The sequence below is a fragment of the Misgurnus anguillicaudatus genome, chromosome 4, assembly GCF_027580225.2.
Source record: "Misgurnus anguillicaudatus chromosome 4, ASM2758022v2, whole genome shotgun sequence".
NCBI lineage: Eukaryota > Metazoa > Chordata > Actinopteri > Cypriniformes > Cobitidae > Misgurnus > Misgurnus anguillicaudatus.
In genome coordinates, this window is record NC_073340.2 from 19738699 (window position 1) to 19766307 (window position 27609).

The window sequence follows — 27609 nt, forward strand, 5'->3', positions numbered from 1 at the left end:
CCCCAGCAAAGTCCCTGATCATTTAACGCCAGAACGAGAGCATAATTCTTAGCCATATCTGCCTAGAAAATATTACATTTTCTGTTAGTCCTAGTTCACAATGCAACCACAAAACAGTCAAGTCTACAATAGGAAAAACATCAAAACTCCTTGATTTTTTCTTGCGCGATGCCAATGGTCCAATCAGACTGAATGGACCATGCCAAACCACGCCAAAAGTGGTAGTGCCAGACCCGGAGATCAGCCGAATGGACTCCAAAACGGTGTCCAGAGGAGCTGTTAAATGAGAACATCCTCAAAAAAAGTGTAGTGTCCCTTTAATATGACATCCATTCTAATAGTATTGGTCACAGTAAATGTATTCAAAGGTTTTATGCACTGCTTGATCCAACACGAACAAACCTCTTTAAATAGTTATACCAGACACTGTTGGTTATTTTCACACAATGTTTCAAATGTCCTGAGAAGGTGCCTAGTGTCATAAACTTGTCATACTACTACCTTATCACAGACCACATGCTTGCAAAATAAAATGCAGAGAGAGCATGTACATACTGTATAAAATAACTTTCTGGTATGAATAGTTTTGACACTTCACAACTTCGTGATTGTGTGATGCAATATTTAGCAGCCTCAAAACCATAATTTCCATGATGCACATGATCTGTCTGTGTGCGAGACATCATCTAACTCTTTTCTTCTTGTTGTTTTTAGCAGTGGGTTTCTTTGCAGCATGTTTTAACACGCATGGAGCTCCACGGCCAACTTCCACAAGCATTCTGTGGACAGAAAATATTTAATACATTAGGAACTGTGGCTTTGTAATTATATGTTTTGCAGTTCTTAAAAACAGTTGGTCACGAAAAACCAGTTTGTCAAAATTTCTGATGGCTTTTTATACTCAGTTTCTTAGTATTATTTACAGTATGTAGGAAGATGTCATTACAGAAAAACAATAAACTTTAAAGAGACAACATTAGAGAAGATTTAATTTACCTAAAGATTAATAGTTTCATGCATGTTTATAGGCCAAACCACTGTTAGCATGTGTAGTAGATGATCTGCATGTAGTACTTGTGAGTTGGCGATAATCATTCAGCACATTTTAAGATTGTGATGTTCTCAATAATTGTATTTTTTTGTATGTTATCTATATTGTTACTCACCGTTTATTGTGTTTTTTAGGACAGGCTCTAAATTTGTGTTTTTGGCTGCCACAATTGAAACAGCCAGTTTTGCTCAGGCCACACGGGTGATCAGGGAGAGCACAGTGACCACATGAGGAACAATGTCGCCATGCTGGAGACAGCAGAAAGCAGGTTGTGAGAAAGTGAAATAAGTTTAGAAAACATCAAATATATCATTAATACACAATATAAATGCTTACAAGGCTTAACACACCGTCCGCATTCATCACAGTGTCTCCATTCTCGCCCATCCTGTCATATAAAACATACATTCTCCTAATACCACTATAACTTATTTTACACAAACAGAACTTTTAATAAATCAATCATATCAATAACAACAAAACGCTTATTCATGGACCAAGTCACCCCAAAGGTGCTGACATAGATCTGAATACTAGTCGCTTAATGTTAGTATTTCCTGTTATTGGACACTGTAGTATATTTAAAGGAATAGTTCAACCAAAAATGAAAATTCTGTCATCATTTACTCACTCTCAAACCTGTATATATTGAACACAATGGAAGATATTTTGCAGAATGTTTGTAACCCAAACCAATTAGAGATTGGCTTCCAATCGGTTTGGTTACAAACATTCCTCAAAATATCTTTCATCGAGTTCATCAGAATAAAAAAAATACAAGTTTGTAACAACATGAGCGTGACTAAATGATGACAGAATTCACATTTTTGGATGAACTGTCCTTTTATTCATAAAACAAATCCTGGCTGACTGTGAATAATATTTCTTTGCTGGCATTGATATTTGTTGCTCATGTAGAAGTCTAAAAATTATGGATTCAATGTGCTTATGCTTAGATATGAGCACTTACCTTTGATGGGCATGTATTACACTTTGGGCAGTGCTTGTTTCCTACAGAAACATATCTTTCACAAACACTGCAAAATCTGAGAGAAGAGATCAAAAAAAGATGAGACTGGTATTCAACCCACCTTAATACAATTACAACATTACTTAATACAATTTAAAATATGTATAGGAAATAATCATAATTAATGCTCAACAATCTGAATATTAAGTGCATGTATTGTGTTTCATGTGTACCTATAGCCCTCATCCACTGGTAGAATGATATCTTTAGGACTCAGATTGGTAAAAAGTCGAACAGGTGACTGTTTACGGCCGGTCTTTCCATGTTTATATAGAGGGTGGTTATCATAATCGACCTGGAAATAAACAACACTATGCTATATTCACCATTTTATAAACAGTTTGTTTGATATAAATGATATGAATAATATAGTATTTTCCAAACTGAGATGGTTCCTGGGGGGGGCAGTTTTATAACCTTTTAAAAAATGCATTAATTTATTATAAATTCTGTGTAATCAAACCTTAGAACAATATAGATACCAACCAACAGCGCTACATTGTAAAATTCAATACGTTTTGTTTAAATTCTTCGTTTGAGATTTGAGTTTTATGTCATGAATTTTCTTTGGGGAACCGTGAAGGTTTGCACATGTGATGAAAAGTTTAAGAACCACTGTTATAATACCTGGTAATCCAGCATAGAGAATGAGGGAAAGCACTCAAGGATACGAGATTCAAAGAAGTATGGGAATATCCAGATCATCGGCAGCTCACCCGCACTGCTCTCTAAAGGGAACAGGTAAAAATATTTTTTCTTACTGGCATCTATTGCTTACATGCGTATCCTTTTTGTAATATTGATGCTTCTGTATATGTTTGCATTTCTTTTTTGTAAAAATAATCGATTGAATAAAGGCAGTGTTTGTGATTTGCAAAGCAAATTAATAAAGAAATAATTCACCCAAAAATGAAAACATGCATGATTTTATAATAAAATGTAAGATCTAAAGCAGATTTTATTAGTTTGTTCCGGACATAATAAAATATATGACTTCATTACATGTTATTTATGGTGTTTTTAGCATTGTGCGAAACATTTCAATTTCTTTAAATCAAAAGTAATAATACATTTTTAAATAAGTGACATATACTGCAAAAAATGACTTTCTTACTTAGTATTTTTACTTGTTTTCAGTAGAAATATCTTAAAATTCTTAAATTAAAACGTATTTTCTTGATGAGCAAAATGACCTAAGAAAATAAGTCTAGTTTTTAGACAAAAAAAATATACAATTTAAGTGAAATTGTGGTTAAAACAAGCAAAAATATTTGCAAGTGGGGTGAGAAAACAATTACTGAATTAAGTGATTAAGAAAAAAGTAACTTATTCAAGATTTTTTTAAATAAAAAAATAGAACCCATTGGCAGATAATTTTGCTTGTTTTAACAACAAATTCACTGAAATTGTATAATTTTTGTTTGTTTAAAAACTACATATTTTCTTAGGGTATTTTTCTCATCAAGAAAATACATCTTAATTTAAGAATTAGATATTTGTACTGAAAACAAGACAAAAATACTAAGTAAGAAAGTAATTTTTTGCAGTGTAGAAACACACTGCAAAAAATTATTTTCAAGAAAAAAAATTCTTAGTACTTTTGTCTTGTTTTCAGTAATAATATCTTAGAATTCTTAACTTAAGATGCTTTTTCTTTATGAGCAAAACGACCCAAGAAAATAAGTCTAGTTTTTAGACCAAAAATATCAAATTTAAGTGATTTTGTGCATAAAACAAGCAAAAAAATCTGAGATAATTTTTCTTGAATTTAGTGTTTAAGAAAAATGTTCAAGAATTTTTTGCTTACCTTGGCAGATGCATAAAATCACTTAAGGTCTAAAAACTAGACTTATTTTGGTCATTTTGCTCATTAAAAAAGCATCTTAAGTTAAGAATTTTTAGATATTTTTACCGAAGACAAAAATACTAAGAATTTTTTTCTTGAAAATAATTTTTGCGTTGCACAATCTGCCCATGCAATCCTACATACCTTTATTTTGACTTTTTTTCCAAGTCATCGATATCTGAATGAAACTGTTGGCTAGTGGCTTCACTAGGCCTCCAAAAGGAGGGTCTGTTACCATGACAACTTTGTCTCCGCCCTCTTCAGACAGAAACTCTTCATAAAACGTAACCGCTTCCTGCACAACAGTGGTCTATCTTTATTTCTAAGCAAGTGCATGGTGACCACATTAGATATCAAAGGTGGCCGTTTTCTTACCTTGTTAAAGAAGTGATGGTTGAACATATTATAGTGGCAGAACTCATCTTGCCCATAAAACTGGCAGTATCTAAAAGAAAAACAGAAGTTTGCATGCAATGCACAACTAAATAAATGCAAGTGTAAACATGCACTTCACAGCAGCTTCACAAAAATGTCTGCACTCATTTCTAAACCCTGCAGGTCAGCAAGTCTAGAACAGACATAATCCTGTCAATCAGATATGAATGCTGCATAAACAAACCCACAAAAGTGTACACACAGACATACACACACTTGCAGCAGGCTTTGGCATGTTATAAGGCTGCACACCTTTTTCTAACACATTCCAGAGAAAACCTTCAGAAGTGACTGCAGGACAACATAACACACTAAGAGTATGTATCATTTTTATTTCTGAATGACTTCATTTTAGAGGATATTAAGTGCAAAAGCTGATTTTACAGAAATGCATGCAACTTTTAAAGCATTTGATATAGGGAGTACAATTGTTATATTGAATAAACAGTTTGTATGTATTCCTGCAGCTCAGCTGGTACAGGTTTGATTCCCAAAAAAACATACATACCGATTAAAATAATGCACTTCAAGTTGTTTTGGATAAATCCATCAGCCAAATGCATACATGTGAATAAGTACAATCAGAATGGCTCAGTACACAGATATTATTGTACCTTTTGGCATCCGATTTGCAATAGTAAAGGCTTTTTGCACGTTAACCATCTGAAAGCTAGTTAGAAGGAACTAGTCTGCATTTCCTATAAGCTTAATATAAATCTTCTTGGTTTTGCACTGTAGATAATGCAGTAGTGATATGAGAACTGAAAACTACTGTTATTTATGTTATTGCTTAAATAAAGATGAAGAAACTGAAAATCAAAACAACTTCCACAGTTTTGAAAGTTTGATTTCAGAATTAAAAGAGATGGCCGAGGAGGACGTTATTCCTCTATCAGAAGATGTCGGATCCTTCTGTTGTGCTACTGAGGCTCGTTCTGGGGCACAACAGCCTTTTCCACGCTCTCCGAAACTAATCAGAAAACCATCAGGAATGTCTCCTAAACCTTCAGAGGTAATAAAAGCTTTTCTAAAAAAAAAAAAAAAACATTTTCTGTACACAAAGTGTATTAACGTGATTCTGAAGCGATTGACTTACATGGAAAACCTACAATAGCAAGACTGAACGTGTACTAACAGGCTGAAAAATAAGCATTATTTAAAAGAGTGCATGTAATAAAGTGGCAAATGTAATAAAACACCAACAAAAATTCTTGTAAACAGAGATGCCGGTCTGGTTGGAGGAATTAAAGAAGGAAAGAAAGAAAGCAGAAGCTCATCTAGAATCTATTAAAAAGCGTCAAACCAACCTGAATGTAAGTTTTTATAAAATATTGCTAATTTTTTGTTGCTAAAGGTGTAATGTGGGTTTTTAGCAACATCTAGTGGTGTGAGGTTGCGAATTGCAACCAACTCAATTTCGAAGTGCACTGAGAAGCTACGGTAGCTGCCACAGAACAAACATGTACAACGTAGGGGCGAAACGCGCTCTGTAGAGCAGTTTGTCCATTTAGGGCTACTGTAGAATCATGGCGGCGACTTCCATGTAAGGACACCCGCGGTGTATGTAGATTAGAACGGCTCATTCTAAGGTAATTACAATAATACAGTTAATTAAGTAATCACTGATAATATTGTTATGTAGATTATATTGCATTTCTGTAAAGAGATCCTTCTAAAAGTTACACATTGCACCTTTAAAGGGATAGTTCACCCAAAAATAAAAATAATGTAATTTAATGACTCACCCTCATGTCGTTCCAAACTCATAAGACCTCCGTTCATCTTCAGAACAGAGTTTAAGATGTTTTATATTTAGTTTGAGAGCTTGTTGACCCTTCATTGAAAATCTATGTACGGTATACTGTCCATGTCCAGAAAGGTAATAAAAACATCATCAAAGTAGTCCATGTGACATCAGTGGGTCAGTTAGAATGTGTTGAAGACTCGAAAATACATTTTGGTCTAAAAATAAAAAAAATTACGAATTTATCAAGCATTGTCTTCTCTTCAGGTTCATTTGTAAACGGCGTCACGTGACTGCAGTGACGCGTCTGACGTGTTTTCCTCAGACATGTTTGCGAAGCGATGTTTTTCAAACTTACAGCATGCGTCTCCCTCAGACTGTAAACGAAGCTCGGGTGCACAAAAAAATAACAGCTGGGGCGCACCAGATAACACGTCAGCCGCGTCGTAAGAGAAGACAATGCTGAATAAAGTCATAATTTTTGTTATTTTTAGACAAAAATGTATTTTCGATGCTTCAACACATTCTAACTGACCCCACTGATATCACATGGACTACTTTGATGATGTTTTTATTACCTTTCTGGACATGGACAGTACACAGTACATAGATTTACAGAACATCTTAAACTGTGTACTGAAGATAAACATACATTTAGGTCTAAAAAAAAATCTTTCTTACGAGTTTGGTACGACAAGTTACCTAATGGAAATTTATCATAAACTGACACATTCATATTTGCTGAATACGAGTTCAGAGACGATGAAGCAGCGGATACAGGAGTGCTATGAGGGTCTGCACATGGCTTTGCAGGAGGATGAACGGGCTGTTTTGGACATGATAGAGCAAGACCGCAGGGAGACCAGCAGTAAACTAACCCGAATTCTTCAAGACTGGAATCAACATCTCGCACTCTTGCAGAAACACATCAGCACTATGCAATCGGCCCAGGAGAGCCCAGCAGAGTCCCTGAAGCAGGTACTCTAAATGCCTTTAGACAAAACGTGGTGCTCATAAACGAATCCACTGTTCCTTTGTCATAATCATTTTGTTAATCTGCTTGTTCTCTACTTTCAGCTGTTTCCTGAGGATTTTAAGTAAGGCCATTTTTCTTTCATCCAAAAACACATAACGTATCAAAACTGAATGTCTTTGCCTATTCTTTTAAACAGAAATTAAAAGTGCTGTACATTACAATGTACAGTGAGCATTGAAGTAAATGTAAAAAGATTGCGGAATTATAAAAATTCACGAATCATACTGTGACCATATTCATTACCACGTTGGTGTGCAATGCTGTCAAAAGGACATACAAAATTATTTCTAAAATTAATTCAGAAATAAAAGGTTTTACAATATTTACTAAAGGTGCATTGTGTAACTTTTACAAGGATCTCTTGACAGAAATGCAATATAATATACATAACTATATTATCAGTGGTGTATAAAGACCTTACGTAATAATCAACTGTATTATTTTATTACCATAGAATGAGACGTTTTTATTTACATACACCACGGGGTCATTTACATGGAAGTCAATACTTTGTGCTGCTATGTTTCTACAATAGCCCTAAACAGACAAACCGTTAAATAAAGCATGATTTGTTATTATGTTGTCTCAAACAATGACATGTTTGTCCTGTGGCGGCTACCGCAGCTTCACTATGCGTCTCGAAAGGGAGGGGTGAGCTGTGGACTGAGCCGTTGGTTGAAATTAGGGGTGGGCGATATGACCAAAATCTTCTATCACGGTAGGATTTTATATCATGATAACGATATGTATCCCGGTAGAGTTTTTTATGTTTTAATAAAAATCTTTAATACCATAGAAGTGTTCATAATTCTCACAAAAACCTTATACAAGCATAAAAAGAAAATAAAAACCAAAAACTCTCTTAATGCTGTTTGATAAACATATGTGACAGATAGAAGCAAAATTAGGTTACTTCCCCTTTAAGACCAAAGTCCGGAGCCTATGTTACACATGCGTTTTCTCTTTTAGCTGTTCACTTTCTCTTAAGCCCTAAATGGTCGTGTTTGTAAGGATACTTGCAAAGACAAGAATTTTGACGCATATATGTATTTAAGGCCAATAAAGAAGGAAAAACGCTCACAAGCCTAATGAGCAGCGGTTGCGCAACTTGCGCGCTCCTCACACACAGAAAGAGAAGCGGTTGCGTGACTTGCGCTCTCCTCACACAAAGAGCGAGTGCGTGCATATAGATATGTTGTTTTTGTTTCAATGGCTTAAATAACTTGTTTTAAAACGTTGGTGCTTAAATACGTGTACAAACGTTACGTTTTCGTGACCACATGCATAGGAGCGTGACGTGGGCACGTCACCTCGATAGAGACGATAGACAAATTTCTACCGGTTAATCATGATTTATAGCCCACCCCTAGTTGCAATTCACAGTCTCACCACTATACAGCTAAAAATCTACACACTGGACCTCTACATTTTTTTGTGGTCTCAGATATTTGATATAAAGTCAACATTTAATTTGCATGCATTTGTAATTACAAACCATCAATGACTAGGATGACAAGCTGTCGTAAGAAGCTGGACCCAGCAGAAGAGGAGATCAAAATGAATGAGGAGAGGGTCCACAAGCTTATGAAGGCTCTTAGAAACATCTCCAAAGATATGAAAGCCCAGCTCCAACGAAAGAGTCTACTGCTGGGTATCAGTTCATGCAAATAAATCTAGTATACAACTATAAAGATAGCAAGGTTTAGCTTATAAATGATAAGAAATGCTTCAAAGAAGGCATGGCTGGAATAATTCTACTGTTTCTGTGTTTCACCTTTACAGATTTCTCAAATGTGGCAATTGACAAACAGACCTGTCACAAACAAATCAAGGTGACCACAGAGGGGCGAGGCATGTGCCTTACCGGAGAGGACCGATCCGTTCCCGATGACCCCCTGAGGTTTGATCAGCTATATTGTGCCTTGAGCTGTTTTGCCATAAAAACCGGTAAGCACTATTGGGAGGTGGATGTGCATTGCTGTCCAGCATGGGCTGTGGGCGTGGCTTACGGCAGCATACAGAGAAGAGGGCGGGATAAAGCAGCCAAACTTGGACGAAACAGGTGCTCATGGAGTCTCGAGTTTCAAGAAGGACACCTCACGGCTTGGCACAACGATCGACACGTGGCGCTTCCCGTCACATCGGCTCGGGCAGCACCGAACAGGGTGGGAGTATTTGTAAACTATACGAAGGGTCGTGTGGCATTTTATGATGCTGAGACTATGAGAATGCTGCAGGAGTTTTCCGCATTTCAAATGCCTGTGTTTGACAGAGCTCATCATCAGTTTACTGAACCTCTCTACCCTGCTTTCCGCTTCTTCACACCCAAAGACAAACATGTAGGCCATCGTCATATGGAGATTTGTGACCTCAGCCTTTAATCAAATATTCTTTGCTTATACAGCGCCCATTACATACAGGATCACCTTTTTGATCACCACTATAATTAGAGCAACTAAGCAATACATGTAATGATATATTTAATATTTTTAGTCTACAATTTTAAACTGTATGCTCAATATGGTAAAAAAAATAGTTGAAACAGAGTACAACTGGACAAAATAAAATCAATGTCTTTAAGAATACCCCTTAAAAGGTATTTCAATCTGTCTTTGTTTTGTGGCTCTTTAACTTTGTATTTGTTTGGATGCAAGTATTAAGTATTAACTGTACCTGTAATCAATATCCAGCAATAAACTCTTCATGGTATGACTCTTGGCCTCCATATTCCTCAACTTTATTAACTCATGCAATCTGTGAATTGATGAGAATAATTCAGTTGCAAAGTTAAATGTAGAAATGAGTTCCATCAAACGATTAATCACGACTAATCTCATACTAAATAAACGTTTGTTTGCATAATATATGTCTGTGTGTACTCTGTGCAATTATTATGTATATGTGTGTATGTGTGTGTGTATGTATGTATGTATGTATGTATACATGCATATATACATACATACATACATACATGAATGTGTGTGTATTTATATTTTATGATTATATTTGGATCCACATATCTTTACAACATTTAAAACTCAGAGATAGACCACACATCTTCGTTTCCATATTTGCAAACTCCCTATTATGGCTAAAACTTTATTTTGTATGTGATTAAGCGTGATTAATTGTTTGACAGTCCTAGTAGAAATATGCTTTTAATTATACATTTCATTCAATTTTTTAATAGTTTAAATTAAAAACTTTGTACACACTATTGGATATTTCAGTTTTATACCACTGGCCTGTTGAATGATTTATTCTGATTGGCTAAGAAATGTTCCATGTAGATTATTTTTCTGTAAAACACACACCTAACCTGTCAAATGTCTTAAAATAACCACCAGAGCAATGTTTGTGGTAACCGTTGTATAAAAGGTATAATTGGTCCTTTGAATTATTTGAAAATAATGCACACCTGCGGCATTACCATCACCTTGGGTGTGTATTATTTTTAAATAATTTAACGGCCTGTGGTCAAATCTTCCTTACATATTTTAGTAATCTCAATGACCTGGTTTCACTGACAGGGCTTAGATAAATTAGGACATCATTCCAGTAGTTTTGTTATTGGGCCAACGCACGGCAGCATCATGATGCATGCGCGTGAACATCAACGGAGTTGTCAAATTGGTCCAAGGCATGAGCACCCCATAGACACATACAAGTGAATGAGGGAGGTGTGGTTTCTCAGTTATTAATCATGTTTATGTGCACGTGGTGCTCAATGTAGGAGTCGTGCGTTCACAACGCATGTGTGGTGCTGATGCAGGACGTAAGAGTGCACAACATGCATGTAAAAAAAAATGGTCAGTTTTGATTTCATGGGGACTTTAAGCCTTGTTTGAGAAACCAGGCCAAGTATTCTAAAATGTGCAGTTTAATAATGAACATGGACTAATAATAAGATTCCCAAGACAGATTTTCCATCTTAAACAGTAAAAACTCAGACTTACCGTGGTGTTCCCACACAGACGATTTTCTGGAAGCCCAACTCCGCTAGCATATCCAGTAGGAAATGACAGCTCCGGTCTGCAAACAAGTATTGTGCATTGCTCTTCTTGTTCTCCAGAGGACGCAGAAGGAGACTGGGCCTTTTCAGCCGCTGCACTGTGATGTCCTCAGAAAGTCCTTTGTGTTTTTTGTGATTCTCCCATTCACTGGGAAGGATCAACAACTGACAATCCACACAGAATCTTCTCTGCTCCAGTGGCAGAGTAACAATTTCTCGAAATCTGTAAACCAAACAATCACATGACAAGAAAGATTAAGGAAAGCCCTTTTAATACTAGTTTATTAGTTGAGATCTAAGATGCAATTTCAACAGAAAACAATTTGCAGCATGTGTTTAATCTCTCTACATTTGTGTGTAATGTGCATTGATGTATACAGTTTTGAATTGTTTACCTTGAGCAGTATTCATGGTGAGTAAAAGAAGGCATCTTGGAGCGGATCTGCTCCTCTCTGGCAAGCATCCTTGCCTCTGATATCTGAAGCATGAATTAAAAAACTGGTCAATCTCTACTAAAGTTCACAAATGGCCTGTTTTTAAATTAGTTGTTTATTGGTTCACATCTAAAGGAGGCTTTTATTTTGTATCAAGTTCTTACTGTGTCGAACCGCTCAAGTATGTTTTTAGTAAGTTATTCATTTCATTAAAGAAAGCGTCAGACAACTACTTTGCAAAAGTGTTATATGAAACAGTCTGATAATAAATCATAAGAGTGCTAGCCATAAATACAAAAGTCTAACCTTCTCGTCTTCCCACTGAAAGAAATTGCAGTCTTTTCTGTCACGACAAGCAGAACACGCGTAGAATCTCCTTCCTTTCTCTTCTCCATTGCCTGTTTTCTCAAATAAAAGAGCTGGTCCTGCGCAAACAACGTATATGTTATGGTCATATTTAGAACCATGTAATAAAATGCTTAAGTAAAATTGATCTCATACCATGTGGACAACATGGCGCTGTCTTGCACGGCTCATTTTGAATAATCACTTCTATTCCCCCGCTGTCCGCAATATCATCTACTATTCGGTCCATGCTTGAAAGAAAGTTTACATGTGATAATCAAAACATCACTCACATGTCTTACAATCAAATTTGTCGCAGACATATGACGTAAAATAAACGCTGCCTAGACACCGGTGCCGCCGCCATATTAGACCGGGCAATAAGCAAGCAGTGGAGCTGCGGATTTTCTGGTTTACTAACTACGTGGAGTATAATTTATCCAAAGAATTTTGCCTGTATTTACAATCTCGATATTTAGAGACAATGTTTGTCATGAGTACAAAACTCATGCTTGTCAAGCTATTTCGGCTAAATATTTCTAGGAACATCCCTCCATTGAAGGAAAAAGATGTGAAATACAGAAAAAATCCTATCGTATTAGGCATATATGCACAGTATTATAATTTCCCCATATCACATAAATGTTTACCAGTTCAATAAAGTATTTATTTTATATAATGTCTCTTTAATTATATTTTTGGAGTAGATCTGTATCCTTTGCTTACTATAAAAGTATAGAAAGCAAAACGAAAGTTTACGTTTGCATGTAGTAAAACGCACATCCCCGTTCACTTGTGTGCTTATTCCCGCCCGGTCTAATATGGCGGATTCGTTGACGTATCTTAGCAACGGTCCAACGCGATTCAGATCGACGTTTACCTTTAGCGAGTGAAATAAACCACCACAAAACACATCTCAAACATTAAAACAATATGTCTTTGTGCAGTAGCTTTGGTGCTTGGTTATCACTAAACTTAAGTAGGCAACTAGTCTACTTATCCATGCATGGCTAATTAAGCTAAACAGTAAGCACCTGGGCAGTAGTGTGTGATGTTATTTAAGATTAAAATCTGGACGTGATTTTTATTTCTACTGTCATGGCTCCACGAAGAACGAGAAAAGTCAGTCAGAATTCAGATGGTCAGCCTGATGGGCAACAAAGTTATGACCAAAAGATCAAACTAAACAAAAGAAAAGAACTATTCATACAACAATTTGAAAAGGAAGGTCAGTGATTTCGTAAACTTCTGGTTAATTGTAAATGCAGTCAATTTAAAATGTATTAAACCCATAATCAAGCCAACATTTTGTATCGGAATAGCTCATGATCGGATAAATGAAATGGAGACCAATCTGAACAAACTTCTGGCAACTGTAGATCGTGTCTTCAAAGTAGAGTTGATGAAGATGCCACAGTCACTTCACACAACGCTGATAAAAGATCTCATGAGTGGTAGGACATTAAGGGTCCGTTTTCCGTGTATGTGTGTGTGTTTATGGGTTTTCTTATATTTATTACCGTTTAATGTATTTCAGATCGCGACACATCCGTCGGCGAGGTCACTATGGCAATTACGGTAAAACAGGTTTTGGGTGCCCTCTTGTGTTTGCTTCAGATAACAGCTTGGATTGAAATACTTTTCTTTGCAGTGTGGATCTCCAGAATTTCGAAAACCTCTAACTCGGAAGCCAAGCAAGAAAGGTTTAACAACAATATACAAGTTAATGTTTACATTTTGATAATCCAAGCCTTAGTCTACTTTTTTTTACTTTTAGTGAGTGACATGGGTATGCAACAAAAATCATCAACTTCAAACAAGAGTACTGCAGTGGATGGGCCAAAGGTACAGACCTGCCATTTCTTGGTCTTATTTTAAATGCCAAGTGGTTCTTTAGGTTTACTTGAGGTTTGTTTTTACAGAAAGGCACAAAGAAGACCTTTCACTCCAGTCAAAGTACAGGAAGTCTGATTTAAACCTTTTATGTTATTAAAATGCTTTTGTTTGTTGCGCGTGTGTGGGGGGGGGACTGGTGTAAATTTGTTAACTCTTACAGATGTGCCTCAACTATCAGTGGAAAAAGAACCCAAAGCCGGCTCATGAAACTAAGTGACCAAAAGTTGGGATTGGGAGGTAAATCAAGGTAAGTGCTATTCAAATCTGGATGTGGTTGAACGTAAACGCTCTCAGATTTGAATTGAGGTGTTGCTAAACATGCTGCCACTTTATTGAGCAGAAAAGCCAGTCGTTCTGTTGGTGATGAAACGATGGCTTCAGCCACAATAGTAACGTCCCATGGAGATGTGAGTATGGTGGTGTTTACAGAAACATTGAAGTGTACCATGTATAGTTTTTAACATGAAAGTCCTCTGCTTCCTTCAAGACTTTGTTCCTTTCAGAGGACAATAAAGATGACATCAACGTTGAGCTCCTTGATGATGTGGCTTTAGGTCAAATGCGAAAGATTAAGGTAAGAAGTTTATTGGTCTGTAACGTATATTAACTGGAAGAGACAATATGTAACATGACAACATTTGTTTGGTCTCCTTATTGCAGGACCTCATGGACTATCTGTGTAATAAAGTAGGGTTTAATAACACTTACTGAGGTTTTTTAATCCATCCAGCTGTTGCCTGTTTTAAATGAATACAACAAAGTAATATAAATGACTATGTAAGCTATATAAAGTAATAAAATTTATATTCTTCTTACTTGTCTTATTGTCCAGTGATTTAATATCAAATGTTAAAACTATGCTGTTTTCATTTTGCATTGTGATATAACTGTTAATCTTGTAGTATTTGCCTGATACTAGTTGTCAAAATAAAAATACTGAATTGGACTATCAAAAAACACAAATTTACCATATTTTTCTCATTTTAAAGGGCATACTTTTAACGCTAGATGGCGTCAGTTTTCTTCGTATAATATAAACCTTTTATCCACTTGTGCAGCTGCTCACCACACACATTTTCTTGTCCAATTGTCTACATGTGAAACGTTAACTTTCATTTTTGTATTACGTTTTCACTCGCAATTAAATTTGATATACGACGTCTAAATCTCACTAATAATAATGGCAAATAAATAATGAATCTTGTTTGGTCTGTATGTTTATTGCTGTCTTCGTTTAATCTGTCTTTCTCACACAAACTTCATTTCCCAGATGTCCGCTGTGCTGCAGGCATCAGTCGGCTCGTGCAGTAGCTAATGGTGCTGAGGCAAATACGCACGAGCGCATCACGGCCGTACGGCAACACCCGCGCATGCATACGCCCGCAACCCTGCGCACTACGTTCTTTGGCGAATCTACAGCATATGCTATATCGACTTCTCTGAAGTACACATCCTTGCCGAAACCCGTTTCTCTTTAAATTCGCCTGGCATAAACGCGTTAGCATTGGTGGGTGAAGATTGAGATGATGGCTCATCGGTGCGCGTCTCAATGAGGATCCAAAGGCGTTTGTGACATTGGGCATTAGAAACGTCCCTGGGTAACAATGAGCACTGGTAAGTGTATTGGGGGTTCAAATATAGTAATATCACATTGTTGGCGATTGTACTATAAGCATGTTCTGTACGCGTTATCTTGTGTCCAACCTAGCTCGCTTAACGCTCTCTTTAGGCGTGTTCGACTTCATGCGGCGCTGCGCAGACCAATCGGCGTTTGATATCGAAGTACCGCGAGAGCGGCTAGAAGGCAAACAGCTCTCGCGATACCTGATTGTCATGCGCCGACGGTCTGCGCAGCGCGTGAGGTCGAAAACGCCCATTGTGTTGCATCTGTCAAATGTTTACAGCCTGTCCAGGTTTCCCTGTCCTATGCGTCGCGCATGCATGTTTAATGTCACAACGCCTTTGTATTTGGAGCCGCTTGGCGTTGTGTTGGTATAGGAGTAGCGTAAAAATTGATTTACCTGCTTCATCAAAACGTCTCAAAAACATTTACACGCTTTAAAAAGTGCTTATAAACCGTATAATATGCCGTAGAATGATCATTTTTGCTTCTCCAAAGAACCTTTCAGTCGAAGGTTTCTTGTAAGTCTTTATTTATTTTTTTAAATAACGTTTTGTGGAACAATGAGTTCTTCCATCGTTGATTGTACCATACACTCCTAAAAATTAAAGGTTCCAAAGGGGATCTTTGCTGCAGTGATAGAAGAACCATTTCTGATTTTCCAATTAACCTTTTAAGGTATACACAACCCCTGGTAGAAGTAAATCAGTCACTTTGTGCTAGTTAACTAGTAATGGGCCTTAGCAAAAGAGCTGATCAGCTTGGTAATCCTCAAGTAATCGGGTATTAGATCAAGAGTCGTCAATAACTCTGACTTTGATCAATATTGTCTGGAGCTTACTGCGGCTAGGTCATTTAGGACATAGTTTTTACAAACATACTAGCAAAAAACCTGTATGCGTCCTGAGGCAAAACCATAGCACTGATATATTTGAATGCAAGCTGTTTTCATCTTAGTCTTGACTTGAGCCCTATCCAGGACACGGCTCTTAAGTGCCAAATCCAGACGAGAAAGCTCAATTTCTCCATTGGAGTTCAAACATATGCTTTTCTGAATAATTAAAGCAGACAATTAAATTACAGACCTAATAAATGAGCTTGATTGCTGACAAATGTAATGTCCTTTTCATGGTGCTTTCCAGTGTGAATTCAGCTGCCAAAGCTAAAGAATCCTGTGTGACAAGTGATGCATGCTTTTGTATTAATACAGAATGAGTTTAGCCTACTTCAGCACCCATTTTAATGTATATGGGCCATTGTGGTAACTCAACTGCACTAAATTTCTTAAATCCTAAAATTTAAGATTGCAAGACACACTGTAGTACAGGTGCACTCCATGTTTGTCGTTATTGCGAATTAACTTTGCAATTTATTCTATAGATTTTTGAATGACAGCTTGTCAATGTCATCAAAAGAACTATAAGCTTACATGCCTTTTATTTTGCTTTTTGTGCAAGTTTGTGGTTGGTTGCAGTTGTATTTTTCCTCAACCCTATCAAAACAAAATTTGAAGAGATAGAATCTCTTGTGACCCCACAACCTTATATCACTGTATAAGATGGAAATTCAGGCTGTTGTGGAAAGCTATATTAAAACTTAAGGAATTTGTAATTGTTGATTTGGGCTTTTTTGCATAGTAGAGCATTTTAAGCACATTTATTGTGACTTAAAAGTATGATTTCACAGCTGTTTGGATTAGATGGCGTAATACTTGGTGATGTCACTTCTGCTAAGCATGTGCGAAAGGGGCACTAGTTATTTGTCCTGAAATCTAGAGTGGTCTTGTGAAATTTCTTTGTCCTGGTTTTATTAGTACTGGAATGGCTTCCAGCTTACCCATTAAGCGTGATCCACAGCGAGGAGGACAAAAGAAGTGACTTGACAATGTAATTTATGTGTGTTTAATCAGGATTAAATGACATTCTACATTGCCTGCACCTTTCATAAACACCTGACAAGCTTATTTTAAGGTGCAGTTGTCAGTTATTTGCAAAAAAATAAGTTACCAATTGTATATCATGTAAAGAATAAATTGTGTTTGGAAATCTATATTTTTCACTTGTGTGAGAGCCCTGCTGGTTTTGTTATTTGAGCCTTGGTTGGATGCATGCTGAGTGAATGCCATTTCATGAGCAGCAGGTGTGTGGAAAGGCTGCAGGTGTACCTTTTTTTTTTTTTTCAAATTCATAGACCCTTTACAAGTTCATAAGATTATGTAAGATCAAATGATGCCGTAGGTTAATTTTGAGCATGTACATTGTCAGAAAAATTGTCCCATAGCTGCCACTGGGACCGTGCCCTTCAAAAGATCCTATTACTAATATGTACCATTTAAGTACTGATCTGCACCTCTGAAGTACTAATGAACTTTTTCAAAGGTGCACTTTTTGAAAGAGTATAATGCATATGGATAGTTGGAAAAATTGAGTAATGTGACATGTCTGCCCTGCCTAAACATTGTAAGCATTTCATTATACTTGCTAATTACTTGATATTTAGTGTGAGTTTCGCACTTATAGCCAACTATATGTTAGGACCAGTTATCTGCACTTCCATGCAAAATAGGCCTTTTGTTTACCCTTATTACCCTATAGGCAAACAATCCAGAGATGACCTGCCATCATTACCCATACTTGTGATGTGTGCATGCTTTCCCTTTGTTGGTTTCTTTAAATGCTCCAAATAATTGAAAGGTATGCTTTGTTTGTCTTGTTTTTATAATTGAACGGCTTGTTAGTTTTCTCTAATAAAGCTGGTATGATGCTCCAGTTTTTGCATTGAACATTTTGACAGCATAGATTGAGTGAGTTAATTCATCAACTGTTTACTTAAAACGCAGTGATTATAAAAGTACCGGATGATTTTCTGCATCAATAAAGAAACATGAAGAAAGTGAAACATTTTAATGGCAATTTATTGTACAATATCTTTGGTCTGTAGGGTGGGGAATGTGACAGAAGAGTGTTATAACTGTCTTCCCATCACCCCTCTTGTCCTGCCATGGCTACCAGAGAAGAGCTAAGGTTACTGGGACACATCCAGAATGTACCATCCCTGTGCTAAACCGATAGGTTAGGTTAGGTCTGGATTTATGGCTGCCATTGTTTCTAATCTCAGGAACTGTAGCAGAGGGGGAAACAAGCAGAGAGAAATGGTGGGCATTTGATCATAAGCAAGTAAACAAAATCCTTTACCCGTTGTGAAATCAGTGACACTTATATGGCTAAGACTCAAATTGAACTTTTTGAGACCTCAGGGGCCTAGCACTGATTTGAAGCAGCACTATAATATGCTCATCTATAACATACATAGCGTTAAAACTCAAAGCTGCATGTGCTGTTTGTTTTGGAGAGTGCTGAGATTTGGCACCTGAGTACCGCTGCTGTTCTTTAGAGGCGACTCCGGTTACGTGGTAAGAGTAGGGGACACTTAACATAAATTATTCATAACTTGAATCTTGTGCTGAAGTGAGCGGAGTACATTTATTTGCGTTATCACTCTTCCCCGGACCCTGTTCCTTACTCTATAAGCTCATCAAAGGCTTGGCAATAAGGGTGTAGGTAATGTGTTCAAGGACTTTGGAGACCACAGTGAGAATTTGAGCTTGGTGACAGTGGCAGCATTCAGTTTGACAGAGATTGAGTGTTTCTGTATGTGTGTGTTTTCTTGGACACTGAGTGCAGGCCAGGCTATGCTGTGTCAGGGTTCAGTCGAATGTTACCTTCAGAGAAAAAGAGAACATAAGCTGTCTCAATGAACATATTAAATGGATTCGCTTACTCTCATCACCCTTTTGAAACTCATCTCATCTTCAGCGACAAAAATGTGACTGTCATGTCGTTAATGACTTCATAAACCTCACACTTCCACATAAAGATTGTATAGTGGATGGAATTTATTGCTATGGTGGCATTGATTCGTTAATCTTTTTCAAAATAGTGATGATTTTTGTCAGGTTAGAGAAGCAAAAATGTAACTAAGTGGAAATATATTTAGGTCCCCCTTTTCCAACAAAACAGCCCCTTACCCATCAAGGCATGGACTCCACTAGAACTTTATCAGAACAACCAGCATTAAATTTTTCAGCAATTTTACCTAAAGATGCTCGTCTGTTAAATTGGACCACACAGGCCAGCCACCGCTTCCCACATGCATCAATGAGCCTTGGCCGCCCATGACCCTGTCGCCTGTTCAGTGCTTTTCCTTCCCTGGATCACTTTTGATAGGTACTGACTAGGGCTGGGTATCGATTCAGATGTTCCAGATCGATTCGATTTCGATTCACAAGCTATCAAATCGATTTGATTTGAATTCTCGATTCAATTTTCGATTCCGGTTCTCGGGTTGGTTTTTATACTTAATTCTCGATTCAACTCAATGAATATAGATTTAATACAAATACTATATTAATAAAAAAGAACAGTGAACAGCAGTTTACAAGTGGGTATTTAATAAAAAGAAATTAAAAGCCTCAACACTATCGTCGTCGTCTTGCTTGCGAAATTTAAAATGCTTCCATACCTCTTACTTTATGTGAAGGTGGCCTCAATGTCGATGAAGCACCTGAAACCTCCATTTTAAGCACTGAATGAATGAATGACAGGCTCGCCTCTCGCTCCTTGGTAACATCGCACAAGGCAAAAAAGAGGGTGACATCTAGTGAAGAAGACTAGTAATTAGATTAACGTTAATCTTACGTTCGATGTTTGCAGAAATAAATATGAAAGAAAAAATCGATTCTGCTCTTCTTCTGAGAATCGATTTTGAATCGACCACATTTTAAAAAACGATTATCAACAAATCAATTTTTTTTTTGCCCAGTCCTAGTACTGACCACTGCAGACGGGGAACACCAACCAGAGCTCCAGTTTTGTAGATGTTCTGACCCAGTTGTCTACACTCTAAAAATGGCTGGGTTATTTTTGACCCATAACCCAGCATTGGGTCAAAAATAACCCAGCGATTTGTAGAGTGTAGCAATCACAATTTGGCCTTTGTCAAAGTCGCTCAGATCCTTATACGCTTTTCCTGCTTCTAACACATCAACTACACTTTTTCTTAAAGGCGACAGGGTCATGGGTGGCCAAGGCTGAAAAGTGAATACTGGTTCTGATAGAAAGGTCTAGTGGAGTCCATACACAATTAGGCAGGTGGTCATAATGTTATTTTTGGAATTAGTCTTTAATTGGGTCAGGATGGTGGATAGTGTCTTTTCTGTGCTTTATTTTGTGTTGATTTTTGTAGAAACAACAATGTGCAGTTCAAAACAGAAAATAGTGACATGCAGTTATCTCTTACAGAATAGACACATTACGCATTTGTGTGCTCAACCATCAATCACACTTTTATTTCTGCACAGAATAGTAAGAACAGAGTAACAACAAACCATTGTAATCTACTGCAAAAATTAAATTTATATACAGTACAAGAATGAACATTAACAAGCACTTACAGTATGTTGCCTCATTTTCTTTATCTGCAGACAACTTTATTTTAGGTATATTTCTCAGGCTATGGTAAAACATCTGAAAGTATTGTCTGCATAAATTAATTCTGAAGAAGATATGCCGTATACTTGCTCAGCACATTTGTAGGTCTGATTGATAGGCCAAAGCAGTTTTGTGTAAGCTACACTACAGTTATTTTGGTGGTGGATGCCAAATAAAGTTTTCTGCCCCTGACCATTTATCTGTCTGTATTATAATGATATTGTGATATTAATAGTTTGAAAATATGCTGTATTTTTCTGCCTGCGATGCAGATGTATACAGAGACAACAATGCCCACAAAATGTCAATTCTGCTACTAAATCATCTATGGACCGCAAAATGAGTTGGATTATCCAGGCACATGTTTGTTCTCTATCTTTCAAATTCGAAGGAAATGATGTAATGTGTTTTCTTTGAAATCTAAGTTTGGCTCTCTCTATATATTGCTGCTTTTTCTCTCTTCCCATCTCTCACCTTAGAACAATGCCCCTTTCATAATGTTTTCCACGCTTTGTCAGCACTGGTTTTTAGCAGTGTCTGAACAACCAAGTATAATGATGTTGACATAAACTGAAACTCAATGCGTACAATTTGAAACAGTTGACAGAAATGTAACAATAATTGATTGCGTACCATTTAAAATACAGTTTTAAACCTTAAAATACAGTTAAAGACATGAGCAAAGAAAGCTAGGAAAATAAATTTGCATTGTTTCTAATTTCAAAATTGGATTTTTGAGAATTTTTATATTGATCAAACGTATTTGAAGGAGAGGGCAGAATCACATCATAAAAAATATTTTTCTCAAATACATGTTGGACACAAGTATTGGCCCCTTTTTGTTTAATCCACTTTGCTAACTCAATTTGCATGGATATAGCTCATAGTCGTCTTTTAGAATAATGTCTGATGAGGTTGAAGAATTCATGGCAAGTGCATACAGGATTTCTTTTTTCCCTTATGTAGCTGCTCTCTCTTTTTCTGTATGGTTAAAGTCAGGGAACTGGGATGGCTATGGCAGAACCTTGATTTTGTGCACGGTGACCCCCTTTTCTTTTCTTTTTTTTGATGTTTGTTTTGAACCAATGTCTTAGCTGAAAAAAAATGATTCATTAAATTTACTCAATTTTTTTAATGTTAGTGGTTGCAATCAATTTATTTAAGCTACATTTAAACAAACTTTTTTTAATTAAATTTTACTTATCTTTTTTTGTTTAAATGTAGCTTAAATAAATTGTTTGCAACCACTTACCTTAAAAATTGAGTAAATTTAATGAATCATTTTTTTTTCAGTGTTAATGAAAGATTTAACCACAACCTATTATAAGATTTCTAGCAGAGCAAGTCAGGTTTTGACTTCTTCCATCTGTTGGTATTTGATAGACGGTTTCATCAGACGCACGTGGTATGACGAGATTACGCATCTGGTCAGATCTTTACTTCTGGTTTCAGTTTTTTGTTTTTTTAATGGTCTGACTAGTTGCTAAACTGAACTCTTGAACAAATACCTCATTGAAAATAACAAATGTTTTGGTTTCCTTTCCTATAGGAAACCAAAATATTTGTTATTTTCAATGAGGTATTATTACCTATACGTAATCTGTTGTTTATTTTGCTTGTTATATAATAAACTACTTTAAAAGGACTTTGTTATTTATTTTTCGCGAAGTTTATTGGAATTTACGTGTTTTCCATGAAAGCCGCTTGTTTATGTTGTTACTGCTGAAACAGTCTATAGTCCATGAAGCCATGTTTCTGAATAAGATGTCCAGGACCTCTGGTATAAAATTGGCACCAAAGGTATTTTGTGTTCTTGCTTAAAAAAACTCTGTTTCATATAGATGCAGGTTTTAACTGATTTTTGAAGTTCATCTGTGATTCTTGGAGAGTCTTTGGCCACTAGGGAGGCGAAAAATTGTGTCCAGTGTTAGTGAAAACATATTTCATAGTGTAATCCCCCCACACTTTTCATTGTTTTACTTTAATCAAACATCATATTTTTTTAAAGCTTAAAATTAGAAACATTATAGATTTATTTTCACAGCTTTCTTTGCTTGTATTTACCAATGGGGCTAATATTTTTGTCATAGTTTGTATAAAGTGTTGCAAACATTCGAAATGGACCCTGTCTGCTGAGGTTATTATCACAAAGCCTCCTGACAGGTGCTAGATACCAGTTCACTTTATTAGAGACTTATAGAGAACATGTGAGTGAGAGATTCAATTATGACATTGACTCATGCTCTTTGATTAGACTTCAAAGACTGAAGTGCGCTAAAGAGAGAGCTAGAGCGACAGTGAGGGCACTTTTGAAGTGAAAAGGATTGGAGTCTATGACCTCTTCAAGCCATCATAATGGCTTAATTAAATTGACTGGGTGTGTGAAACGTTCTGCAGTTCAGAAATACCTCCTTGACCTGTCATAAATCTCTGATCTGAATCTGAAAACTTTCTGCATTTAAGTGTGGTCTTACTAATAGGGGTCTGATGGCAACATCTCGGTTATTGTAACTATTTTACTTCCATTCAAACAACTACAGTGTAAAGGTTTTAGAAAGCAAGCCTCCAAACAAATTCAATAAAAGCAAGAAATTCAGGATTTCGTAATAATTTTCCTATTACATCGTTTATGCAAAGTTGTGTAATTGGGTAGGGAGGGAGTTTATAGTACATTAGCCTTCCTGTAATGTGAGACTCGTGGTTTGCAACAGTTGGCATTCATATAAAAATCTATTGTGAAAAAATATAAAATAACTTTAAATATGCATCAAACAAAACTGAATTGTTTTCACAATAATGCAGATAGTCTAAGGAGAAGACCTAAATCTATACAATCTTTTACATGCTTTATTCAAAATTTGTCACATGCATGGTTTTATTATGGTATTGAATTGATTATCATTTTACTATATCATGGTTAAACTATGGTTCCTGTAGTGAGACGATGGTAAAGTTGTGGTTTCTTTGCAAACCATGGTTAATTTTCGTATAGGGGATGTTGTTATCAGGTTGTTTCCATATGCCTGAATCCGACTATTTTCCTAACTGGGCTTAGTAATAATCCTGCTGGCCACCTCACCCAGGGAAACACAGTGAACGCCCTCGGATATTTGGACAGGGGTGTCATGTTTTTGATCGAGAAGCTTCTATTTATAATAGACTGCTGCTACTGCTGCTCGACATTGAGGCGGGAATCACGTGACCCGCACCTCATTCCTGTAGTATCTGTGTGACACGGGCGCGCGCTCGCGCTGCATCTGTATCTCTGTCGCGCTCAGCGAGAGCTGCCTCAGCTGATCATGTATGAGACCCTGCATTGAAACGCTGTCGGATATCTGTTGTTCACAGAGCAGTCACTTCAGTCGATATATTCACTACAGACGTGATATTAATTACGCGATACGATGCCTGAGGAAAAAGGTAATGTTGCGCTTTAACTGTTCAGATTTTTATTATAACGAGTGTGTTTTGGCAGTGGGCACGTTTGACAGTGTCATATGTTCTAATATAATTGTAATATTATACAATAATAATGTTAATTTTCAGCATTATGATCATTAGGCTAAGAGTATTTAGAGTTTATCGTCATAACCTTATAAAAAATAACCATGGTTTTACTAACACTAACCGTTTAATTAATGTGTAATGTAGGCTACCGTTATCATAAATTCACTATGTAACGTTATCCATAATTTAACAATGACATTTTTATTTAAACTACGGTAATACAAAGGATAATCCACCAAAAATATGACTAGCCTACACTTTTATTTTAATAAAATACGGTTAATGTTCCTAACTGATATTGAATTTTGGGCTGTGAGAGTTGATTTGTACCCTTACAAAAATTAACCGTTTTTTTACTACAGTCAGCAACCATCACTTAAATATGCTGTTTTTAGTAAAACCATAGTAGTAACCACGAATTTCGCATAATCCTACTACAGTAACCACAGTTTAACCATGTTTTTTTGTTTTTGTAAAACTGTGGTAATACAAATGGCACTCAAATTATAAAAAATTATGTAACGAGAACTAATTATACTATTATAACCACAGTTCATTTTTTGGATATGAGTATTCAAGTCATACATAGTTTAATGGTTTCTCTTTGGATTCAACTACTAGGGAATGGACAAATTGTCATACTGTAAAATATTATGCGTTTGAAGGATAGTGTGATTTTGGCCATTTGTTATATTGTAATGCAAGGGTTATTTTGAGGGTTGTTTATGAAAACAACAACAGCCTCCCTATTAAAAATGATTCTGGCAGAAAGACACACTGTTGCTCACTAGGAGCTAAGATACAATCTGTCCTTTTTGAAGAGCACATGTTTGTCCTTTCGAGTGGAGGGGAGGGTATGGATGCTGGCAGGGAAGCATGTGATTATTTTTTCTGGTTTGCATGCCTAAAACTGAGGTATCACTTCTTTTGATTTTTTTTACACTACAATGATTTTAGCAGGCATAATTGGTTACAAAATATTGTTGTAACCCACTGCTCTTGGGGTTTATTGCTTTAGTGTTCGCGTGGTTTATGGTTAAAAACATTCTTTTACACATACTGTACACTTTTGTAGCTCCAGATTTGCCTGTCTTCCTGAAACGCACAAATTTTGTTCAAAACTGTCCCTGATTGGCCAGCTAATCTGTATGTTGTGATTGGTTTGAATACCTCTGACATCAGCAAGAAATGTGACGCTCCTTACCATGTTTGAAAGATTCGCGTGCAATCAGGGCCGGAGTGGGACTCATTTTCAGCCCTGGAGTTTCATGCCTTAGGCCGGCCCACTTTAGTTTACGACTGAATATTAAAATAATATCTTTAGTATAAGTCTGCAGTAGTGCACTGTTCTCTGCAGCCTTGCAATTCACTGTATTTTTCAAATATATAATTTCATATTCCATGCAAATGCAGTAAACAATTATAATTTTTGCCATAATCATGCAGCCCTACCATAAGACCATAATATTATTAAAGTAAACTTATTCAAAAACTAAAGGAAACAAATGTGTTTGTGTTTTACTCTATATTTCTATTTCTAAAAAATGGTGAGTCTTGAGATTAACTGTTGGGTTGAGAACGTTTGGAAACCCCTGATATACACAAGCAAGATTTATCAAGTATGCATTGGAAAGAAATGGAAAAAATCTGTATCTTATTTTTTTAGTACTTAGATCATGTCTATTGCTAAATAACGTAGGCTAAGGTAGGCCTACATTGTGTTTAAAAAAAAGAAAACATCATGGATATACTTTTGAAACTACTTTTTTCAAATAAACTAATGAGTTTTGCATCAAATAGATTGTTGTTCCTCTTGCAATAAACAATGAATAATGACTATTAATAGAGAATTCATCTATGACTTGGATAAAAAATACGTTTTGTAAATTATTTTCCTTTTAGAGGCCAGCCCGTTTGTATTAAGACGCGCTCAAGTTTATTTAAAATATACTAGACGCACGGCCGGGAAGCGCACTCAAAAGACGCGCTCAAGTTTATTTAAAATATAATAGACGCGCGGCCGGCAAGCGCACTCAAAAGACGCGCTCAAGATTATTTTAAATATAATAGACGCGCGGCCGGCAAGCGCACTCAAAAGACGGGCTCAAGTTTATTTTAAATATAATAGACGCGCGGCCGGCAAGCGCACTCAAAAGAGGCGCTCAAGTTTATTTTAAATATAGACGCGCGGCCGGCAAGCGCACTCAAAAGACGCGCTCAAGTTTATTTTAAATATAGTAGACGCGCGGCCGGCAAGCGCACTCAAAAGACGCGCTCAAGTTTATTTTAAATATAATAGACGCGCGGCCGGCAAGCGCACTCAAAAGACGCGCTCAAGTTTATTTTAAATATAGACGCGCGGCCGGCAAGCGCACTCAATATAGACACGTCTGAAACAAAACTCGTGTTCAAGTATGCGCTTTAAAAACCAGAAGACAGCGGCACGTCCTGCGTTTCCCATGCGTTTTAGATGTCAATGAACCCTAATGCAAGAATTCTTCCAATAAGTGGTCGGGATTCGGGACACAATCAACTTGTGCATAAAGCGGCGGGGACATCTCTCACCCGCAAATACGCGGTGGCATGACAACACCGGCCCTCGTGGCCAAAAAAAACAGACCGGCCCACCGGGAATCCTCCCGGTTCTCCCTATGGCCACTCCGGGCCTGCGTGCAATGCTAACAGGAGTTAACTTACAGGCTGTAAGTGCAAGCGGGAGGAATTATGATAATGTCGGTCTTTACTACACCAACAATCCCAGGAAGTAAACTGTTGCCTACAATCCGTGTGTTTGTTGTAGTCCAACAAAAGAGATTTAAGTTGAAGACGATAACTCGTGTCATTGTTTATTTTGGGGTATGTACCTTTTGCATATCGTTAACATGTACTAATACACAATCACACACCAAAGGAAATGTAAAGTCGTGAATCGGACCATTGGTGCTCTTTAAGGTAATTTCAGCTACTGCGCAAGCACACAGTTTGGCAAGCGTCTCACATGACTATATAGAGCTCCTCCCCCCACTGTAAAAAATAAATTACATTTTTAAGTTTGATCAACTTGAATTTACCATTCATTTAAACTTTCTTAATTAGTTAGTTGTTATGAATGATAAAAATGAAGTTCAATTAGCTTAGGTTTTTCTAATTTATTTTATAATTT

The 27609-nt window shown here is 36.7% G+C and overlaps 4 protein-coding genes across 23 annotated transcripts in view; 3 read left to right on the forward strand and 1 right to left on the reverse strand.

The window, feature by feature from the left end:
• Nucleotides 1-191: 191 nt before the first annotated feature.
• zcchc4 (zinc finger, CCHC domain containing 4) lies at nt 192-12933 on the reverse strand. Of its 4 annotated transcripts, none has more exons than XM_055176631.2 (14): nt 12814-12933; nt 12090-12184; nt 11895-12013; nt 11550-11632; nt 11099-11377; nt 9816-9896; nt 4303-4372; nt 4072-4222; nt 2709-2809; nt 2255-2376; nt 2022-2097; nt 1388-1439; nt 1167-1299; nt 192-779 (listed from the first exon to the last, which is right to left on the reverse strand). In XM_055176631.2, exons 2-14 carry the CDS (start codon nt 12181-12183, stop codon nt 683-685), a joined length of 1458 nt encoding a protein of 485 aa, XP_055032606.2. In that variant the 5' UTR covers nt 12184; nt 12814-12933; the 3' UTR covers nt 192-682. The 4 variants fall into 4 exon arrangements, with proteins under 4 accessions (XP_055032606.2, XP_055032607.2, XP_073723000.1 ...); XM_055176632.2 differs by lacking the exon at nt 12814-12933 and adding an exon at nt 12584-12757; XM_073866899.1 differs by lacking the exon at nt 12814-12933 and having other exon boundaries at nt 193-779; nt 12090-12326.
• On the forward strand, nt 4544-9888 carry LOC129421235 (probable E3 ubiquitin-protein ligase TRIML1). 3 transcript variants are annotated; one of them, XM_073866902.1, is made up of 7 exons: nt 4544-4679; nt 5217-5374; nt 5586-5669; nt 6848-7084; nt 7184-7203; nt 8651-8793; nt 8925-9888. In XM_073866902.1, exons 2-7 carry the CDS (start codon nt 5228-5230, stop codon nt 9521-9523), a joined length of 1230 nt encoding a protein of 409 aa, XP_073723003.1. In that variant the 5' UTR covers nt 4544-4679; nt 5217-5227; the 3' UTR covers nt 9524-9888. The 3 variants fall into 3 exon arrangements, with proteins under 3 accessions (XP_073723003.1, XP_073723002.1, XP_073723001.1); XM_073866901.1 differs by having other exon boundaries at nt 4603-4679; nt 5197-5374; XM_073866900.1 differs by lacking the exon at nt 4544-4679 and having other exon boundaries at nt 4964-5374.
• A 66-nt stretch (nt 12934-12999) lies between the features above and the next one.
• cdca9 (cell division cycle associated 9) lies at nt 13000-14644 on the forward strand. The gene is made up of 10 exons (XM_073866903.1): nt 13000-13161; nt 13256-13387; nt 13471-13511; nt 13585-13636; nt 13711-13778; nt 13856-13903; nt 13988-14076; nt 14170-14236; nt 14317-14403; nt 14490-14644. Exons 1-10 carry the CDS (start codon nt 13032-13034, stop codon nt 14538-14540), a joined length of 765 nt encoding a protein of 254 aa, XP_073723004.1. The 5' UTR covers nt 13000-13031; the 3' UTR covers nt 14541-14644.
• Nucleotides 14645-15133: 489 nt separating this feature from the next.
• Nucleotides 15134-27609, forward strand: part of ablim2 (actin binding LIM protein family, member 2) — a 69500-nt gene continuing 57024 nt past the window's right edge. For 8 of the 15 annotated variants that reach the window (XR_012369263.1, XM_073866915.1, XM_073866909.1 and 5 more), the window contains exon 1: nt 24157-24359. Coding sequence is in view for 11 of the 15 variants with exons in the window: in XM_073866915.1 (XP_073723016.1) it covers nt 24344-24359 (16 nt within the window). In the remaining 4 variants the exon portion in view is untranslated. Of the gene's footprint in view, nt 15444-24154; nt 24360-27609 lie in introns of those variants that run through there. The other 7 variants (XM_073866904.1, XM_073866913.1, XM_073866908.1 and 4 more) reach the window with 4 other exon arrangements.

What these genes read in the sequence shown, in the direction of transcription:
- LOC129421235 (XM_073866900.1), top strand. Translation starts at nt 5,117, where the DNA reads ATGAGAACTGAAAACTACTGTTATTTATGTTATTGCTTAAATAAAGAT. An exon ending in CTGTTTCCTGAGGATTTTAA is followed by an intron (nt 7,204 to 8,650) that starts GTAAGGCCATTT and finishes ATCAATGACTAG; the next exon opens with GATGACAAGCTGTCGTAAGA. An exon ending in ACGAAAGAGTCTACTGCTGG is followed by an intron (nt 8,794 to 8,924) that starts GTATCAGTTCAT and finishes TCACCTTTACAG; the next exon opens with ATTTCTCAAATGTGGCAATT.
- zcchc4 (XM_055176631.2), bottom strand. Translation starts at nt 12,183, where the DNA reads ATGGACCGAATAGTAGATGATATTGCGGACAGCGGGGGAATAGAAGTG. An exon ending in CACCATGAATACTGCTCAAG is followed by an intron (nt 11,378 to 11,549) that starts GTAAACAATTCA and finishes TTTGGTTTACAG; the next exon opens with ATTTCGAGAAATTGTTACTC. An exon ending in TCTCTATGCTGGATTACCAG is followed by an intron (nt 2,377 to 2,708) that starts GTATTATAACAG and finishes GTTTATTTCCAG; the next exon opens with GTCGATTATGATAACCACCC.
- cdca9 (XM_073866903.1), top strand. Translation starts at nt 13,032, where the DNA reads ATGGCTCCACGAAGAACGAGAAAAGTCAGTCAGAATTCAGATGGTCAG. An exon ending in AGGTCACTATGGCAATTACG is followed by an intron (nt 13,512 to 13,584) that starts GTAAAACAGGTT and finishes TTTTCTTTGCAG; the next exon opens with TGTGGATCTCCAGAATTTCG. An exon ending in GTCAAAGTACAGGAAGTCTG is followed by an intron (nt 13,904 to 13,987) that starts ATTTAAACCTTT and finishes GTTAACTCTTAC; the next exon opens with AGATGTGCCTCAACTATCAG.